Raw genomic sequence first — 19,103 nt, forward strand, 5'->3', positions numbered from 1 at the left:
AAAAAAGTTTTAATGGACTCCAAGAGCGGAATGCTTGAGTTTTTGCTTGGGTAGCTCTTATATTCTGTATGTTATGTAACCCGACTGGCATGTCAAATTAGGTGCATTGTCTCACACTTCTTCTGATTCTTTGTCCCTAGCACCAGAGGGCTCACCAGGACCCAGCTGCCCTAAATTATACATTCCATCAGGTTGTGTCAGTGGGTCTTGACTCTTCCCCTGAGCTCCTGACCCTTCAGCATCGCTGTCTGGTACCTGGGGCCTACGCCATGCACCTAGACCGCTGGCTGCGCCACTACCCTCCTAGCCAGGTGTTTACCCCTAACCCCACCCCCCCAGCACTGCCTGCTTTGCCCAGTGTTCTTCCCCTGTGACCTCTGGCCCTCTGCCCCTTAGCTGCTGGTTGTGGATGGTGCAGTGCTACGGTCAAACCCTGTGCAGGTGATGGAAGGTGTCCAGAGGTTCCTGGGAGTCACGCCTATCTTCAACTACACTCAGGTCCTGGTGTGAGTGAAGCCTTCCTGAATCCCAATTGCTGGCTATGGCTGTCCTCTGACATTGTGCTTCTTGCCTACAGGCTTGATAACTGTCTTGTTCTTCACAGATTTGATGAAAACAAAGGCTTCTGGTGTCACAGGGTGGAAGGGGGCCGTCCCAAGTGTCTGGGCAAGAGCAAGGGCAGGAAGTACCCCGAAATGGCCGTAGAGGTACCCCCCTGCCAAATTGTGTTGTTTGAATTACCGGTAGCTGCCCCGACAGCAGGGCTGGATGTAGTGGAAGTTGCAGGAGTCCAGTGGACCCTGGTGAACATGCAGTCTATGACATTGTGTCACTAGGGATTGATAGCACATAGCTATGCTGGGTCCCATTTCTGAGGCGCCTCCTGTTGACTAGCCTCCCTGTATTGCAGACGAGATCCTTCCTGTCTGAGTATTACCGCGAACACAACATGAAGCTGCTGAAGCTCCTGAAGCAGCTGGGCCAGGCACTGCCCACCTGGCTGAGGGAGGAGATCCAGAACACCAGCTGGAGCTGAGAATGGGGGTTCAGGCAGGGGATGAGGTGATGGGAAGGCTCCTTCTGCCATCACCCTCTGGCCAGGATGATCCTTTCTCTGTTCTGTATCCCTTTGTAGCAATGAGTCCCCATTTCTGGCTCGATGTGGCAGCGGCCACAGGACTGGAGTCTCAGCACAGACTCACCGTGCTGACATCTGTTGAACTTTGGCCTCTGGCAGTTGCACTGTTGGCAAGCAAGTGGATGTGAGAACTCTTACCCTCCCAACCACCAGCCACAGAACTTGAGGCCTGAGAAGGAAACATATGGACACAAGATGGTGACTTGGGATACAGTCATGGTCTTCCTTTGGAAGAATGTAAAATATTGTACATGTTTTTTTTTTAAAGTGGTTGTATATTTTGGGTTAGGGTAGGGTGGGTCACAAGGTCTTAATTAAAGCAGACACAACAAAACTAGTCCCGTGGATTGCTGGATAAGAGATGCTTTCTTTGGTCTGCTCTCTGCCTACGACTGATACACACACACTGCCACTCCTCTACAGACAATCAGACAAGCCTGCAGGGGCCTGCTTTGTGCAGGGGAGAGTGGGCGTAGGGCCCCGGGACACGGCTATTAGACAGTACCATAGATCAGTGTTTCCCAACCCAGTCCTCGGGGAACCCCGGACAGTCCACATTTTTGCTTCCTCTCAGCTTCCAGTGCACATGTACCAGGTATTCGGTGTTCCTGATTGGCTGGGAGGGAGCAAAAACGCAGATTGTTCCACGAGGACTGGCTTGGGAAACACTGCCATAGATGGTGGGACAGGGGTCAAGAGTCCATATCAAGAGCTGCTGTCTTGGTTGTATATTTTGGGTTAGGGTAGGGTGGGTCACAAGGTCTTAATTAAAGCAGACACAACAAAACTAGTCCCGTGGATTGCTGGATAAGAGATGCTTTCTTTGGTCTGCTCTCTGCCTACGACTGATACACACACACTGCCACTCCTCTACAGACAATCAGACAAGCCTGCAGGGGCCTGCTTTGTGCAGGGGAGAGTGGGCGTAGGGCCCCGGGACACGGCTATTAGACAGTACCATAGATCAGTGTTTCCCAACCCAGTCCTCGGGGAACCCCGGACAGTCCACATTTTTGCTTCCTCTCAGCTTCCAGTGCACATGTACCAGGTATTCGGTGTTCCTGATTGGCTGGGAGGGAGCAAAAACGCAGATTGTTCCACGAGGACTGGCTTGGGAAACACTGCCATAGATGGTGGGACAGGGGTCAAGAGTCCATATCAAGAGCTGCTGTCTTGGTTTTTTTTTTTTGTGTATTTTGTAAAAATGGTCTCTAAAATGAAACAAGTACCAATGCAGTATCATCTCCAATAAATGCAGAGAGGTTGGCGGCATCACTTTTCTGTTTTTTCCTCATTTCCTTGGTCTGCTAGTGTGCAGATGTACTTTATTTTGTGATTAAAATCCCCTTCGTAAATGCCCTGCTGGACAGTGCTTCTTTTTGGTGGACATGTGATGCACTGCAGCCAGAAAGCTGTGTGGCTTCGTGCTTATGTCACTTGATTGTGTACCTGTATGGCAGCAAGAATTGCCTAATATGTCCTTCACTTGCATCTGTGTATGAAAGTGTGTCTTGTGCAGCCTCTCAAGATGGTTCCGTACCTTAATCATCATCCCAGCTGCATGATAAATTGGTGTGAAAATGTTAAGTAGGTTGATTAACCAGAATTAAACAGTTAACAAGTGACTTCTTTAAAATGCCTTTGAAGCATTTAATTCCCCAGAGGCCTTAAGTCTAAAGGGCATTTCCTTAGAACAGCCATCAGCCTGACTGCTCACCTGGTTCTGCCCGATCGCTCACCCAGTGGAGTGTGCAGGTTCCAACGGTGTGTGGCCTCCAGTGTCATTGTCTTTGGAGCCCCTGGATGGTAGTAGTTGGGTGTCATGCCTGTCTAATGAATTTGCAGAATGAGCAGAGAGTAGGGCTGGGCGATATCATTCCTCCTCTTCTTCACCGCATATTGCACTGAGGTATACCAAAAGGTAGTATACCAAAACAGTATTATGTGGTGTGCTCCATTAATCGAATTTAAGAAACAAAGTTTATACAGATTACTAACTTTTGGGTGTCACAAAACGCATCTCATTCATGTTTAAGCCATACTACATAATCTTCTTACCAAATTATGGGCGGAAATTAATGTCCGTATAGCACCAAAAAGCTGGCATCCAGCCAAAAGCTTCCACTTGAATGCTTTCATGTGAAGCCCTGGTGATTATTGTGCATACGTGATATAATATCGATATGATATCGCCCAGCCCTAGCAGAGAGCACAGGAAGTTCTGCTGTGTCATAATTGGGGGGGGGGGGGGGGTCAGCTGCTTACTTGCTGTGGAGCTGCAGCGACAGCAAATACAGTACAGTACGGTAGAGTAAGACACCTGGTTGGATGCCGTCTTTGTGTTCTTATCCAAGGCACATGTGTAAATGGATTTCTTGAATTTGGCTCCTGCATCGAGAGCCACAGCCTCCTGTCTGTCACCCAGGTGGGCTGAGGTCTACTTGGTGTGTTGCTGCCTCGTTCGGATCCATTAAGTGTTCAGACAGAAGTAATCAATGGTATTCTGTGAACTGAGGGTCACGCTCTCTGACTAACTCTTTGCCCCACTGCCCACCCTGAAGAGTCCCCAGTCTAATAGTTTACTGCTCTGACATTTTGATAATGAGCACAGCCAAAGCTCAAACAGTATATTGAGTTGAATGTATAATTCATACTTTGCGACTCATTTTCTCATCAGCATTAGTTCTCTCGTGTTACATAGGTAATGAAATAAGCTGCCCTTTAAAGGATGACGAACAAGCCACGGTCGAAATATTATTTATTAAATACTTTCAGATCAGGTTTCAATAACAAAGCTATGAAGAAGACCTACAAACATTCAAACACCTGGTAAGTTTGCTTAACTCATGGTTTATTTTTTTATATGATCATGCAAAATCCAGCATCCAATTTGAAACTCGAATATATGAAGCCCCTAAGTGTACTATTACAATGCAGGAGTTTACTAATAAGGGGACATACCAAGCTAAGGTGAGCTTCTCAAGTGTCTCACATCACGCATATGTGAGGCTGCACAGTTTGCATTTACCTCAGATGCAACTAACTTCTAAGTAAACACAAACTGAAAAACATTTTACCAGAAAGTAGACATGCATATTTCCTTCTCTTGTAAAACTGCATATATGGTTTTGTTACACTGTGGCTTACGGTTCCCTTAGTATTGTGTGTCAGGGCTCTGCAGCAGTGACTGTGTTTCAGTTTAGTGTCCTCCGTGTTCCTTTTTTTAATAATGTAAACTGGACTTTAGCTTGATCTTTCCCCAAATTCGCACTCACTCACACACGCGCACACGCATGTAATGAAAACACTTTACCAGGCAACCAGTTCTCACAGCGCAAGTCACACGTTGAAACGACTTAGAACATCACATCATCTAGTACACTGCAACATGGAGACAGTGTCAGGTGTTTAACTCACAGAGCTAACATTGTGTTACACAGCACAGTTGGGGGGGTGTTACACAGTGTGAAGAAGGCAGAGCATTATTTTTCTTTCTCTTAAAAGGAATCAGAGATCCTGGGTGTTCACTACCTGACTGGCATGATGGAGCAGGTCAACACAGCATCGATAGGTGGAGTGGCAGCCAGGAAACGCCCCAAGCGTCACAAGTCACACACGTCTACTTGACAGTGAAAACGGCATGTTCCGACGTTTATCCATCACAGCAATATGGTTTAATTTTGAAAGGAGCTATTGCTATATATGCAAAGTGTCCCTTTCTCTGTTCCCAGCCTGCCTTCACCTGACCAAGAGAAGCAGAGTCAGCCTTGCACAGTCAAAGCAGCCTGTCTCTCAGCCTGGGCTTGCTGCAGGAGAGCTGAGTCTGTGGAGTGGTCCATGTGTGCACATAGTTGGGATTAGGGACAGGAGACTTGTCAAGACTAGTTCTTCTGCACTAGACCCAAACTCTGTGTGGCCCTCATTGGCTGCCTGGCCTGGAGCAGTCGGGTGGTGCTAAGCAGAAGGGTCCATTGAACATTCCTTCTGTGTTCGGTCTCGTGTGCTAAACAGTGCAGGTAATTTGCTTTTTTCCCTTTTCCCCCAGGATGGACTGAACAAAATTTCAGTTGCTTAAACTCTATTCAGACAAAGTAGCCAAAGGCTCCCTAGTGTGTAGCACCCCCTGGAGTAGTGAAAGTGCTATCATCTACCTTTGTGAAGCTGTTTCAGCAACGCTAATGCTACATTCTACTGTTTTAGCACAAATGGGCCTTATCCCAATGACAGAGCTGCCAGGCTTGGGGCAGAGGCCGGGCCTCTTATGCAACATTACGTTCCCACACCCAGAAACAGTGGGTGCCCTATGTTGTCTACATGTACGTCTTCAAAAAATTAATTTTCTTGAAACACAAAACTTTCAATTCATCATTCAGGAGATAAAAAGCAAGTGTCATTTCACAACACACAATACAAAACCTGCCCCACCCCTCACACAAAAAAGTAAAACAATATCAAATACCTAAAGTCTACACTTTGGTGCTTTTTAATTATAATGTTCAAATAGTTTTTTTTTTCTTGCTCTGACTTGCATTCAAACATCTAGATATGCATTTAAAAATTTGAAAACCAAATTTCGGCACCTAAACACTAATGAGGGTGAGTGCATAAAATCATCTTGAAAATGACTGCAGCTCCTGTTCCACATACGTACATAAATGTTTAATTCTGATATATTTTGCTGAACAAATATTTAACACTCTTTGGACAGCTTTAATGGGCAGAAAGTTTGATCTGACGGTAAAGGACAAGATGTCACCTCCATGTGAGCATCAGAAGCATGTACCATCTGGAGGGCGGAGTCACAGCAGAGGCTGGCTCCCACCATCTTGCTGGAACTGGGTGGGTGGGGTATGGTGGTCATGGTGCTGCAGTCGTTGGTTCTCATTTTAAAGTGTTTTAGCCTTTTGTGGTCTCGTCTGACCAGACTCCTGGCGCTGATGCAACCTCTGATAAGAAATGCTCCAGTTAGCTTCAGGATTCATGCAACCTGTCAGAGGAAGAGAGTGCAGGTGAGTTGCTGGTCACAGCTACGAAAGAGGCTGCAAGCCTTCGGGTACACCTTGCAAACAAGCTTAACCGTGTGTATTTCTGTAAGCCTGAGGAACTCTGTTATGCTATTCCCAATTACACTTAGCCTTTCAGTTCACTGGTATCTTTTGTTTCTCCTGTGGTTGTGAGGGGTCTTGTCTAGCATCCCTGCCAGATGTGAGCTTCCAGCCTGACAGAATCCTTAGAAAACCACATTCTATTCCATTTGATGTTCTTGGTTATTCACTGCAATTTAATGCAGCTTTTCAAGTCAAGTCAAGTAGGTTTGATTGTCATTTCAGCCATATACACAGTATACAGTGAAACAAAACATTGTTCCTCCAGGACCAAGGTGTACAAAAACAAAAGGGCAGAAACAACACAGGGTTACACAAGTGCAATTTACAGGACATGACAACACAGTGCAGTTGACAGTAGTGATCGTGCCAGTTTGAATGGATATTGATATTGGATATTTTAAATAGTAATAATAGATGATAAATAAAAGTGCAGAAGTGCAAACAGTAGCAGCAGGACAGGTAGTGTGGAGTATGGGGGGGTGGCTGTGCTCAGCATGGTGGTACTGGAGATGTTCCTGGCGATCCCGACTAACTGAGGTCTCCCATTCAGGAAGTCCAGGATCCAGTTGCAGAGGGAGGCGCTCAAGCCCAGTAGTCTCAGCTTTCCTGTCAGATGCTGAGGAATGATTGTGTTGAGTGCTGAACTGAAATCTATGTATGGCATTCTTACATAAGTGTCCTTTTTGTCCAGGTGGATGAGGGCCAGGTGGAGGGTGGTGGTGATGGCATCATCTGTTGAGCAAATGCAGTGATACGCAAACGGCAGGGGGTCCAGTGAAAGGGGCAGCTGTGATTTTATGTACCTCATGACGAGCCTCTCGAAGCACTTCATGATGATTGGTGTAAGTATGACAAGACCGTAATCGTTCAGGCAGGACACTGGGGACTTCTTAGGCACAGGAATGATGGTAGTGGCTTTGAAGCACATTGGAGGGACAGTGATGTTCAGAGAGATATTGAATTGAAGATGTCTGTGAGGACATCTGCCAGCTGCTCTGCACATTCGCTGAGCACAAGACCTGAAATGTTGTCTAGTCCAGTGGCCTTCCGTGGGTTGACTCTGAGCAGAGTTCTCCTCACATCAGCCGTGGCTAAGCAGAGCAGCTGATCATTGGGGACCAGGGTGGTCTTTGTTGCTGCCGTGTCATTCAGTGCTTCAAACCGTGCATAGACATGATTCAGTACATCTGGAAGGAAGACCTCATTATCACAGGCAGGTGAAGATGTCCTGTAGTTGGTGATGGCATGGATGCCCTGCCACGTGTTGTATTTCCCCAGTGTCTTGAAAGTGGCTGTGGATTCTCTGAGCATGTACACACATTGCTGCTCTGATGGCCTGGGACAGATTGGCCTTTGCTCTTCTCAGGGCAGCCTTGTCACTGGACCTGAAGACAGTCTCTCAGGTTCTCAGCAGTGCACGCAACTCTGTAGTCACCCATGGTTTATGGTTGGGGTGTGTGACGATGGTTTTGGAGACAGCAACATCATCAATGCACTTGCTAATGTAGCTGGTCACTGACACCATGTACTCCTCCAAGTCGGTCACCGTAGGTTACAGCTTTGCTAAACATGTCCCAGTCAATGTGCTCAAAACAGTCCTGAAGCACAGAGATGGCCTCCTGGGAGGCAGGTTTTCATCTGCTTCAGAACGGACTTGGCACGTCTGACAAGCAGTCTGAATGCTGGGATAAGCATAACAGAGATGTGGCTTAAGTAGCTGAGGTAGGGGCAGGGTTCAACATGGTACACACCAGCAATGTTTGTGTAAACACAGTCCAGAACGTTTGTCCCCCTCGTTGCATGTCTACTTTCTGGTAAAATTTAGGGAAATCTGACCTGATATTTGCATCGTTGAAATCACTGGCTGTAAAAAATCCGTCTGGGTGGGTGTTTTGGAGCTCACTGATGGCTCCATAAAGTTCAGCCAACGCATGGTCGGTGTTAGAGCTGGGTGGGATGTATGACGCGACAATGAGCACGGTAGTGAATTTGTGTGTTAAATAAAATGGTCTGTATCTAACAGTCATAAATTCCAGCAATGGTGAGCAATAACTAGGGACCAGCACAGCATTCCTACACCAGTCTGTGTTGATACAGACACACAACCCCCCTCCTCGGGTCTTAATGAATAGAGCTTCAATTCTATCCAAACGGGATGCTAGCAAGCCAGATAGCTATATTCTGTTGTGCAGGATGCCAACACTGAGCCATGTCTCCATAAAAACAAAAAAAGCATGTTGGGTAGTCCTCTGGAGTCAGATATAGTGCAGTTTATTATCCAGTGAGCGAACATTGGTGAATAGGATGGGTGGAATAGCTGGCCGGGTAGTGTTGGCTTTTAGCCTATCATGGACCCCTGCCCACTTCCCATGCTTCTGCTTCCTCGCGTGCCACTTGCGATGTCCCCTCCACCAGCCAGCAGCATCAGATGACGACGTTGTCTGAGGGCCTGGTTCCCGAAGAAAGCTGAGGTTGCGTAGCTTATCCAGCAGTCCATCCTGGAGGTAATTTTCTTTTTGGTGTTTTAGCAGGGTCTGGCGGTGATAGACATGTGCACCAGTTGTTCTGGTACCCCTATGAGTTTATTTTCAGTGAAAGTCAATTAGAACCACACTTTGGTGTTAAAGTTTTGGACCTAGAGAAGCCACTGCAATTCAACACGATGTTATCTTGCCAGATAAGAGCCCTGCTGGCCCCCTGCCTGGAATGACACCCTGAATCCATTGTTCCTGCTGCTTGTACTGTGCTGAGCAGTTTTTGGTACAAATTATAAAGATATTGCCTGTAACATAGCTGTCCTTTGTATCAGCCATAGAAAAGTGGATGATGAGAAGTCTATGCATAAATAGGGCATTTTCATGTACGGTGCTTTCTTGGGTTTTCCAAATCCACAGCAATTTAGACTTTCCCCCACAGGACAAGCACTGCAGCACAGCCACCCTTTATTCAGTGTATATACAGACAGTACAGGGTCAACAGGCCAACAATCAAATGCACATGCAAGAGTAACTTGTCTAGTAACAGTATAAAAAGCTTCAGTGGAGCAGAATAAGAAGTCACAGTTAAACTAGTTAACAGACAAAGGAAAGCACTCTGACAGGCTAGCAAATAGCCAACACTGAACACAATACAACATAACAGTGAAGTAGCAAAGGGGAGTAAGTGAAGTATACCTGTGCTCAGCAATCCTCACTGTAGAGGTGCTGCAGGAGCCCCTGAGCAGTGGAAGTGGACATTGAGCCATTTGGCATCACGGCGGTGCCACACGCGTGTCTCCTCAGACTGGCTGCTGCGTGGCCGGCCCTGGCAGTCGATGTACTGCGTGAGGCGGATGTAGGCAATGCAAGCCGCGTCCTCGCCAATCAGGTGCACGTGAGGGTTCAAGATGGTGGTGTGGACAGGCTTGCTGTTTTTACTCAATACTGTAAGGGCAGGCAAGAGTAATCAATAAGACTGCAAAACTTTTTTATTAATTTAAAAAAAAAAAAAAAGTACTTACAGTTTTCAAAGTAGAACTTGTGAAAATCCATGCCCTCTACTAGATTTCCAAGTGCTTCTGGTTCAAAAGATGTCAGTCCAGGATCACAGATTCTCCTAAAAGGGTAGCTACTTGTGAGTTCAGTTCAAGTCACCATGTTTGCGTCAGGAGCTCCTCACTGGGCTTTAGCATGTTAACACACAGTGAGAAGTATCAGTCTGCAGGAGCAGCCTGCATACTCACGTATATGCCTCAAAGTCCCCATTATTGATGGCTTCTATCAGCTGCTCTGTGATCTTGATGATTTCCTGCTTGCGTGCTGCAATCCAGTTTGAGGAGTTTGGGAAGGAAAGGAAAGAATAAGTCACACACCCAGTATCCAGTCCCACAAGTAGGCAAGCCCTACTCTCCACATGCAAGGTCCCAGCTCCCCATCCAGTTACCGCAGCAGATACCCAAGCACTCAGGGCACCTGCAGCCCCAGGCTGACCCCCCGCTAGGCTTAACCTGCCACTAACCCTGACAGCCAGACCTCAGTGCTGAACCACACCACACAAAACAGCATCTCATACAGACTAAAAGGCACGCCCGCCCCATTATACAAATAATGTCAATCACTGTATATTACACTGCCACAGATACCACTTTGTCCCAAAAAAACCAAAGCACACAAATGTTCACCACCAAGCTATACAGTCATGGCCAAAAGTTTTGAAAATGACACAAGTATTGGTTTTCACAAAATCTGTTGCTTCAGTGTTTGTAGGTCTTTTTGTCAGATGTTTCTATGGTATACTGAAGCATAATTATAAGCATTTCCTAAGTGTCAAAGGCTTTTATTGACAATCACATTAAGTTTATGCAAAGAGTCAATATTTTGCAGTGTTGGCCCTTTCCTTTTTAAGACCTCTGCAATTCGCCCAGGCATACTGTCAATCAACTTCAGGCCAAATCCTGACTGATGGCAGCCCATTCTTGCATAATCAACACTTGGAGTTTGTCAGAATTTGTGGGTTTTTGTTTGTCCACCTGCCTCTTGAGGACTGACCACAAGTTCTCAATAGGATTAAGGTCTGGGGAGTTTCCTGGCCATGGACCCAAAATGTCGATGTTTTGTTCCCCGAGCCACTTAGTTATCACTTTTCCCTTATGGCACGGTGCTCCATCATGCGGGAAAAGGTATTGTTCATCACCAAACTGTTCTTAGATGATTGGGTGAAGTTGCTCTGGGAGGATGTTTTGGTACCATCCTTTATTCATGGCTGTGTTCTTAGGCAAAAGCCCACTCCCTTGGCTGAGAAGCAATCCCACACATGAATGGTCTCAGGATGCCTTACTGTTGGCGTGACACAAGACTGATGGTAGCGCTCACCTTTTCTTCTCTGGACAATCTTTTTTCTGGATGCCCCAAACAATTGGAAAGGGTATTCATCAGAGAATATGGCTTTACCACAATCCTCAGAAGTCTAATCCCTGTAAATTTTACAGAAAATCAGTCTGTCCCTGATGTTTTTCTTGGAAAGAAGTGGCTACTTCTCTAGACCAACATGAGTTTGCCTACAGTGCAAACAGGTCTACTGAGAACCCTTCACACTGCCCTGTCATATCTGGAACAGAGAGACAGCTATGTATGCATGCTCTTTATCAACTACAGCTCTGCCTTCAATACCGTTGCCCCAAACAAGCTGGCTACAAAACTGATTGACCTGGGCCTCAACACACACCTGTGTAATTTGATTCTGGACTTCCTCACAAGCAAACCAGACTGTACATATGGGCAAGCACTCCTCCACTGTCATAATACTAAACACTGGAGCACCACAGGGTTTGTGTGCTGAGCCCTCTGCTATACTGTTCACACACGACTGCAAACCCATCCATGATTCCAACATCATGATCAAGTGATAGGCCTGATATCAAACAACAATAAGTCAGGAGGTTGAGAACTTGGAGAGCTGGAGCCGGGACAACAACCTCGTCCTCAACCTGAAGAAAACTATGGAGCTGATCCTGGACTTCAGGAGGTCAACACACAAGAACCACCATCCCATCAACATCAGAGGCGTGTAGGTGGAGGCTGTCCAGAGCTTCAGATTTCTTGGTGTCCATATCATCTGGGACCTTTCCTGGACAACAAACATAACAGCCATGGCCTAAAAATGACTTCAGACACATCATTTCCTGAGAAGCCTAAAGACAGCACTTACATAATAACTGATGGTCAACTTCTATGCACCATATAGTCCATCATCACATACTGCATCACAGCATGGTTCCCAGGGAGCACCTCCAAGAACAAGAAGGTTCTCCAGCACTTGATCAAAACAGCCCAGAGGATCACTGGCTCACAGCTTCACAATTCTGCTGTCCAGCAAGTGCTACAGGGCCTTGTACACTCGCACGGTAAGATTAAAGAACAGTTTCTACCCCAAAGCTGTCACACTGCTACATACACTGGGCCCACCACCACCACCACCCCCCCCCCCCCCCCTCACAGCAGCACCAGACTGTACTTATCCACACCACACACATCTGGAACTACACATGCAGAAATATGTACTTTAACTGTTTTGGTTCCACCCATGTTGACTGTATAACAATGCCACTATCTCACTCACCTCAGTACCTCAGTTGTGTTCCATGTAAGCCATTGCACCGTGCAATATGCTTCCATGATCATTTCCTGCACTTTTCTCATGTGCAATAATTCCTCCTATACAGTGGTACCTCAGAACTCAAATTTAATCCGTTCAGAACTCCGGATTGAATCCTAAAAAGTTTGAGTTGTGATCGAATTTTCCCCATAAGAAATAATGAAAAACCAATTAATTGGTTCCCAGCCCCAAAAAATTACACCTAAATATGTTTTTTTTTTTTAGCATTTAAACACAAAATGAACTGGATAAAACAAGAACATATACTGTACTAAACACAACTAAGCACATTTACCAAAACAGTAATTTGTAAAGTAAGAAAATAAATGTATCCAAACAAAGTGTCCTGCCCCGATCGTCCGCTTCTTCCGCGTGCCACGCCCCCTCGTTAACCCCGTGTGGAATCCCCGTGTAATCAGCTGTTTCTGGCTGTTGTCATTAGTCCTCTGTATTTAGTCCAAGTTTCAGTTTGTTTCCCCAGTTCGGTCATTGTATTGTCCGTCTGCGTTTTGCCTGCCATACCTGTAATTAAACCCCGTATTCAACGATACCCTGACGTCTGTGCCTTTGTCTCCGTTCCGTCCCTGTTCAGCATGACAATATTATAATAATTAAATATATTAATGGTTTACTATTAATATTAAAATAAAATGTATTTTATTATATAATAATAATTACTGTTACTATCATTGTCTAAATGTATTTTTACTGTCTAAATATTTGTATTCAGCTAGTAAAAACATGCACGATGCTATCACAGTGAATGCAAGGCTGAGACTGAAGCATTACGCTTTGTTTCCGCTGAGACGTGCCGCATGACTAACTTCCAGGCACGCACAAGTTATCTTAGGTTGGCGTTCACAGTTTGACTTCTGAGATTCAGATCAAGTTCTAGGTAGTTTTTTTTTAACTGGCTGGTTCCACTTTTAAGAAATTCAAGTTTTAATGAGTTCAAGAACTGAGGTACCACTGTACTTTTATACTGTGTACTGTAATTTCTATGTTATTTTATTCTATATTCTATTTTTTTTCCATAAATATTCTTTAGCTTGTACAGTTTTTATTGAGGCTTCTATAGGATGATCCAAATGACATCTCATTGTAATTGTACAGTGACAATAAAGATATCTTGTATCTGTAGTATACATAGGTTTTGCATTTCTCACAACTGTATCAATTAACTCTACAACTGGGGCTGATTTGCAGTTCTTCTGAAAACTGTGATTGCTAGATTCAGCAGATCTCAGAAAACCTTTGTGGAACCGCACTGAATGGATAACACTTTTAGGTATATAAAGGTGAGCCAGGTGTCTTGATGTAGCATGAACGCTGTGCACCTTTCCAGTTAATACAAACAATTCGCAGTACCTTGAAGTGCAGAGTACTGGGCCAACAGACTCCTGAAGCTTATATAAGCTCAAAACAGAAAGCAAGCAAGCGGACTAACTGCAAATCCAGATGTTGCATGACTATATTTAAACACAAGCCCAAACTGATTTTAAATGCATTTTGTTGTAACATGGGGGGAACAAATGTGCTGTCCCTATAAAACTGTTTTGGACCAGAGTCCGGCAGTTGCATACCACTGATTTAGTCTGTAGAAATCAAACAATTCAGATGTGATTAAAGTGTACATTCCAGATTTTAACAAAGTTTTCTACATACAACACTTTTTATACATAGTCCCCCTCATTTCAGGGCACCATAATGTTTGGAACATGGTAGTTATATTAAAGCAGTCATGTTTAGTACTTTGTTGCATATCCCCATGCATGCAACGACTGCTTGAAGTCTGCGATTCACAGACATCACCAGGTGCTGAGTATCTTCTCTGATGATGCTCTGTCAGGCTCCTAATGCAGCCACCTTCAGCCCCTGCCTGTTTCAGGGGCTTGCCCCTTTAGGGTTTCTCTTGAGCATGTGGGGGTCATGCTCAATTGGATTTAAATTGGATTTAAATCAGATGACTGGCTTGGTCATTCAAGTATTTTCCATTTTTTAGCTTTGAGAAACTCCCGTGTTGCCTTAGCAGTATGTTTGGGATCATTCTATTGTTGTAGGATGAAGAGCTGTCCAATGAGTTTGGAGGCATTTACTGGAACAAATAAAATGTTTCTACACACCTAAGAATGCATTGTGTGACTGCTGTCAGTGTTTACATCGTCAAGAAAGATAAATGTGCCCATACCTGGGGGCAGCCATGCAGATCCAAGCCATAACACCCTCACCACCGTGTTTAACAGATGAGGTGGTATGCTTTGAATCTTGGGAAGTTCCTTTTCGTTGCTGCACTTTACTCTAGCCATAACCCTAATACTGGTTAATTTTGGTCTCATATGTCTATAAGACCTTTTTCCAGAATTTTGCAGGCTCTTTTACATACTTTTTCGCAAATTATAATCTAGTCATCCTGTTATGGATAACTAGTGGTTTGCATCCCTGCAGTGTAACCTCTGTATTTCTGTTCATGAAGTGGATAGTAGTCTCTGACAAAGACACACCTGCCTCCTGAAGACTGTTTCTGATCTCTTAGACATTTTTCTTTACCATAGTGAGGATTCTTCTGTCATCAGCAATGGAGGTCTTCCTGGGCCTACCAGTTCCTTGGAGATTACTGAGCTCAGCAGTGCATTCTTTCTTCTTAGTGGTATTCCAGAGAGTTGATTTTGCTGATGCCACTAATGGTTTTTTCTTGTTTTTCAGCTTCATAATAGGTTCTTTGACTTTCATTAGCATAACTCTTCTTCTCATGTTGAACAATGTTAACTACAGACTCCAAATGATAGAAGCGAGCCTAGGTATCTTATGCCTGCACTAATGAAGCAATGGAACATACGTGAGTAATCACAACCAGCTGTGAAGCCAAATGTCCCAAACAATATGGTGCCCTGATATGAGGGGACTGTGTATAAAACATGTTGTAATTTCTATATGGCTTTAAAGTAAAGTCTGGAATGTGCACTTTAATCATGTCTGAATTGTTTGATTTGAAATTTTAAACTGTGGAGAAGAGGTGTAAATCAATGAAAAATGTCCCTTTGTCCCAAACATTATGAAGGGTACTATAAATATTTAACCAACCCAGAAAGTAACCCAGAGTAATTTCATGAGAACAGTGTATGGTGAAACATCACCCGGTAATTCAAATTAAATGCAGTCCATTATACAGGTCCACCTGCTTCTCTGATAGGCACTCATTTGGGACCATCAGATATCCTATTAAAACAGTGGGTCCCAGTTGAATATACGTCCAATGTTGTTTGTGATTTCACATACATGAAAATTAGCCATATGATGCACACTCCAGTGATGCTTAAAATAAGCTGTACTCTTACTGTACTCAAAGATGAATAAAGATGCAAAATGGGATCAATTATGAGAAGCAGAAGATTAGCTCAATTGTGACTTGGCCTAATGTGCAAACCCCCAGAAGCAGCCACAGACTTACACTGCTGTGTGCTGCTGCCCCCTAGGGGCACAGCGGGGGGCAGTGGCTGAGCATGCTCTAGGTTGGGACAATGCTCCTGTCCTGAACTGTTCCAAGCAAAGCGTTTTACATCATGCAGCGGGCCAGCTGAAAGATATGACACACAGTCAGCAGACACAGAAAGAAACATAGTCAACGAACATACACCTCACACTACAACATATATAAAATATGAACTTATGTTAATAAGGAAACATGAATTAGAGCATGACAGAGACACCACTAAAGAGTGGGACACCAGTATCATATTGATCTGTTTCAACAGCTATTCATGTGCAAATAGACTGGACTTTGATACTGGCCTTTGACAGCCGGTCACACAGTACACAGCAGAGTTGAATGCAGCATGTGACAGCAGAAAGTGACACAACTAAAGACAGACATGTTGGTGAATTCTCTCTACAAACTAACCAGCAGAGGGCAGCAGTTAGAAGCAAAAGAAGCTTTGGGAATAGGCACAGAAATGCCAAAAGCATGGAAAACGCTTGCTTTGGTGGCTCTGAGGGATGGCAGATGTCTCCACCAGGGTTCCATGGGTGAAGTTTGTATGTTCTCCCTGTGTTGTCCTGGGGTTTCCTCCAGATACTCCAGTTTCCCCCAACAGTCCAAAAAACATGCTGAAGAGTTGCCAAATTGCCCATAGGTGTACATATGCGAATGAATGGTGTGTGAGTGTGCCCCGCGATGGGCGGGCGTCCCATCCTGGGTTGTTCCCTGCCTTGTGCCCGTAGCCTCCAGGATAGGCTCTGGACCCCCTGCCACCCTGAATAGGACAAGCAGTTTCAGAAAATGAATGGGTGGGGGGATGGTGGCTCTGACAGCAGAGAAGTCTCCTGCATTCCTAAGAACTCATCCTGGCCACCTTGCCCACTGTCAGGGATGCATGATGATATCAGACGCTTAGATATATGCATCTTGCTGCTGAAAGCTAGAAACACACTCCCAGGGATCAGGGGAGAGAGGCAGAAATGGAGCTCTCTACAGCACATCAAGCAGCAGCTACGGTATATCCCCGGCCCAGGAAGTGCTACTACTCATAAGGGGTGGGGCTGGGGCATTTCCAAATGGTGTTTGTCGGGGGTGATGGCGTACAGGTGCTCATCTGAAGGAGGACGTGAACATAAGACCTGTTATTCTAATGAGTGAAACTGGAAGATTGGGCTGTCACAAGGGTGTGCACTGCTCACCTTAAGAAAGAGATGAATTGTGTTGAAGAAATGTGATGAATGTCACCTGGCATTTTGGGCATGGATGCAGACTGCCATCCCGTACATGTCACATGCTGTCCCCACCACAGAAGGGGGGACACATTACGACTAGGGACTAAAAGAGGACATATTGATACAGCCAGAGTAAGCCTTTGACATCTGAGGAGAGACAAAGATCCATATATGGATGCCATGGAAAACAAGAGAAGGAAGGAACGTCAGAGGTCAAAAGAACAAGACCCCACTACGACCACCAGTCTCCCCCATAACAGTTCGCAAGTCTATAGAATTTAAAAATCCTAGATGGGTCAGTAACTGAATGCAAGGAAAGCAGGCAGGCGCCAAATTCATGTGCAGTAAAAGTGGGAGAAGTGCTGGAGCTTCTGTGGCTTTATGCAGAGTGTGCATGTATATGTTTGTTTGTTTGTTTCGAACAGGGAAGTCACCAGTTTTGTCAGCAGAGATCAAATGCTGTAGAGCAACTCAGGGCTAATAAGGGATAAGGGGAGAACATTCCAGTTCAGGCCAATCAACTGAGAGAGGTGGTGTCCCAGTGTCAGTGGGTGACAGTGAGGGCCTCAAGTAAACGAGATGAGCCGATGGCTGGTGAATTGGTGGTGGGGGTAGGACATGGGGGGGCAGTCCAAGTCTCACAGATGGATGAAAAGAATGGAGGAGGAGGAAGAGATCCAGAGGCTTTTGCAGGTAGCTATCTACAGTGGGAGGAGTCAGAAGGGGCAGGGACCCCACAAGAAGATCCACTGGCTGCAGATCTACACTACAAGCAGAAGATTATGGTGGACGTGGGGGTCTGGTAAGAAGTGTTGGGGAGAGGGGGTTGTCAGACTTACTGGCTGGCAGACAGTGGTGGGGGTCCGCCTGTGCGGCAGGCTCCTCGCTGCCGCTGCACTGGCTCGCCACTGCGCTGTCACTGCTGGCGGCGCTGGCCAGTCCAGCTGCTGTGGGGACCCGTCCAAAGAGAAATAGAGTGGCGCTGAAACTCACAGCAGACACCCTGGCCAGGCCGAGAGGCTCGCCCTCCTCCTCCTCCAGGAGAACTAAAGACTTGATCCAATCAGTAGACTGCACCCCCACACCCAGTTCATAACTACCAGCTATAACCACTGCGTGAGTCTGTGCATGTGTGTGTGTATCAGTTCTGGAAAGCAGCCTCCTTCTTCATTGCTGTACCACAGAAACAAAACTGCTGGGGCAGGTCTCAGTGAGCTTCCCACAACAGTTAGAGTGCTGCTGGGAAATGAAAGGGGCCTTTGTGTCAAAACAGAAACTGCATCACACAACCAAGAGACGATAAAACTTTGTCCCTGTTGTGTATGCTACTGAAACACTTTAATTTAGTGACATTTACAGGCACCTGTTCAAGAAACCATTAACTAGACCAGGGGTGGGCAATCTTATCCGCAAAGGGCTGGTGTGTATGCAGGTTGTTGGGAAAACTTTTAGGTCAGCTGTTCAAACCCAGGTGTGATGACTCACAGTCATCTAATTAGTAATCGAATCAGGAAATTGCAGCAAAAACCCACATACACAGTGGTCCTTTCTGTATAAGATTGCCCACCCCTGAACTATACAGATAAACAAGGAAGTGGATCTTTAGATGGCAGTAAAGGGTACATAATGGGCTCCTAAGGACTTAATGCTCCTTAGAATTTTCCAATTTCCAAGCTGCCACCGGAACATGTCAGGGAACCCAGGCTTAACATGGACTCTAGCTGTTGTGGTACAGCAAGCTGGAGGCAGTAGGTGTAGCGGCAGCACATGGAGCAGAAGGGCCTGCTGCCGATGGATGCTTTAGCACCAAGGTTGCTTAGGGATCAGGCACGAGATATGGCCGTGTGAGGTCACGCACCACACACTGCTATCATCTCCATCCTCACACAGAACTCGATGTCTGTTTGAATCTTAACACGCCATGTCAGGTTGTTCAGTGCAGACAGTGTACCGGCTCATCCTAATGGCACATGTCACCGGTGCTGATCATCATTTCGGCAACAGATGCAACATCTGCA

At 45.6% G+C, this 19,103-nt stretch overlaps 2 protein-coding genes across 32 annotated transcripts in view; one reads left to right on the forward strand and one right to left on the reverse strand.

Moving 5' to 3' along the window:
• The window catches only part of LOC111853426 (bifunctional heparan sulfate N-deacetylase/N-sulfotransferase 2-like), a 95,405-nt gene extending 92,909 nt beyond the window's left edge, over positions 1-2,496 (forward strand). For all 3 annotated transcript variants that reach the window (XM_023830269.2, XM_023830268.2, XM_023830270.2), the window contains 4 exons: positions 141-311; positions 397-506; positions 605-707; positions 911-2,496. In XM_023830269.2, the coding sequence (XP_023686037.1) occupies positions 141-311; positions 397-506; positions 605-707; positions 911-1,036 (510 nt within the window). In that variant the 3' untranslated portion in view covers positions 1,037-2,496. The remainder of the gene's footprint in view (positions 1-140; positions 312-396; positions 507-604; positions 708-910) is intronic.
• Positions 2,497-3,879: 1,383 nt separating this feature from the next.
• LOC111853435 (calcium/calmodulin-dependent protein kinase type II subunit gamma) overlaps positions 3,880-19,103 on the reverse strand; it is an 81,381-nt gene continuing 66,157 nt past the window's right edge. For 14 of the 29 annotated variants that reach the window (XM_023830304.2, XM_023830305.2, XM_023830301.2 and 11 more), the window contains 4 exons: positions 9,968-10,043; positions 9,746-9,840; positions 9,420-9,668; positions 3,880-6,125 (listed from right to left, as the gene is read on the reverse strand). In XM_023830304.2, the coding sequence (XP_023686072.1) occupies positions 9,436-9,668; positions 9,746-9,840; positions 9,968-10,043 (404 nt within the window). In that variant the 3' untranslated portion in view covers positions 3,880-6,125; positions 9,420-9,435. Of the gene's footprint in view, positions 6,126-9,419; positions 9,669-9,745; positions 9,841-9,967; positions 10,044-15,826; positions 15,953-17,924; positions 18,033-19,103 lie in introns of all 29 variants that reach the window. The other 15 variants (XM_023830287.2, XM_023830291.2, XM_023830283.2 and 12 more) reach the window with 2 other exon arrangements.

Source organism: Paramormyrops kingsleyae, chromosome 3 (genome assembly GCF_048594095.1).
Source record: "Paramormyrops kingsleyae isolate MSU_618 chromosome 3, PKINGS_0.4, whole genome shotgun sequence".
Classification (NCBI taxonomy): domain Eukaryota; kingdom Metazoa; phylum Chordata; class Actinopteri; order Osteoglossiformes; family Mormyridae; genus Paramormyrops; species Paramormyrops kingsleyae.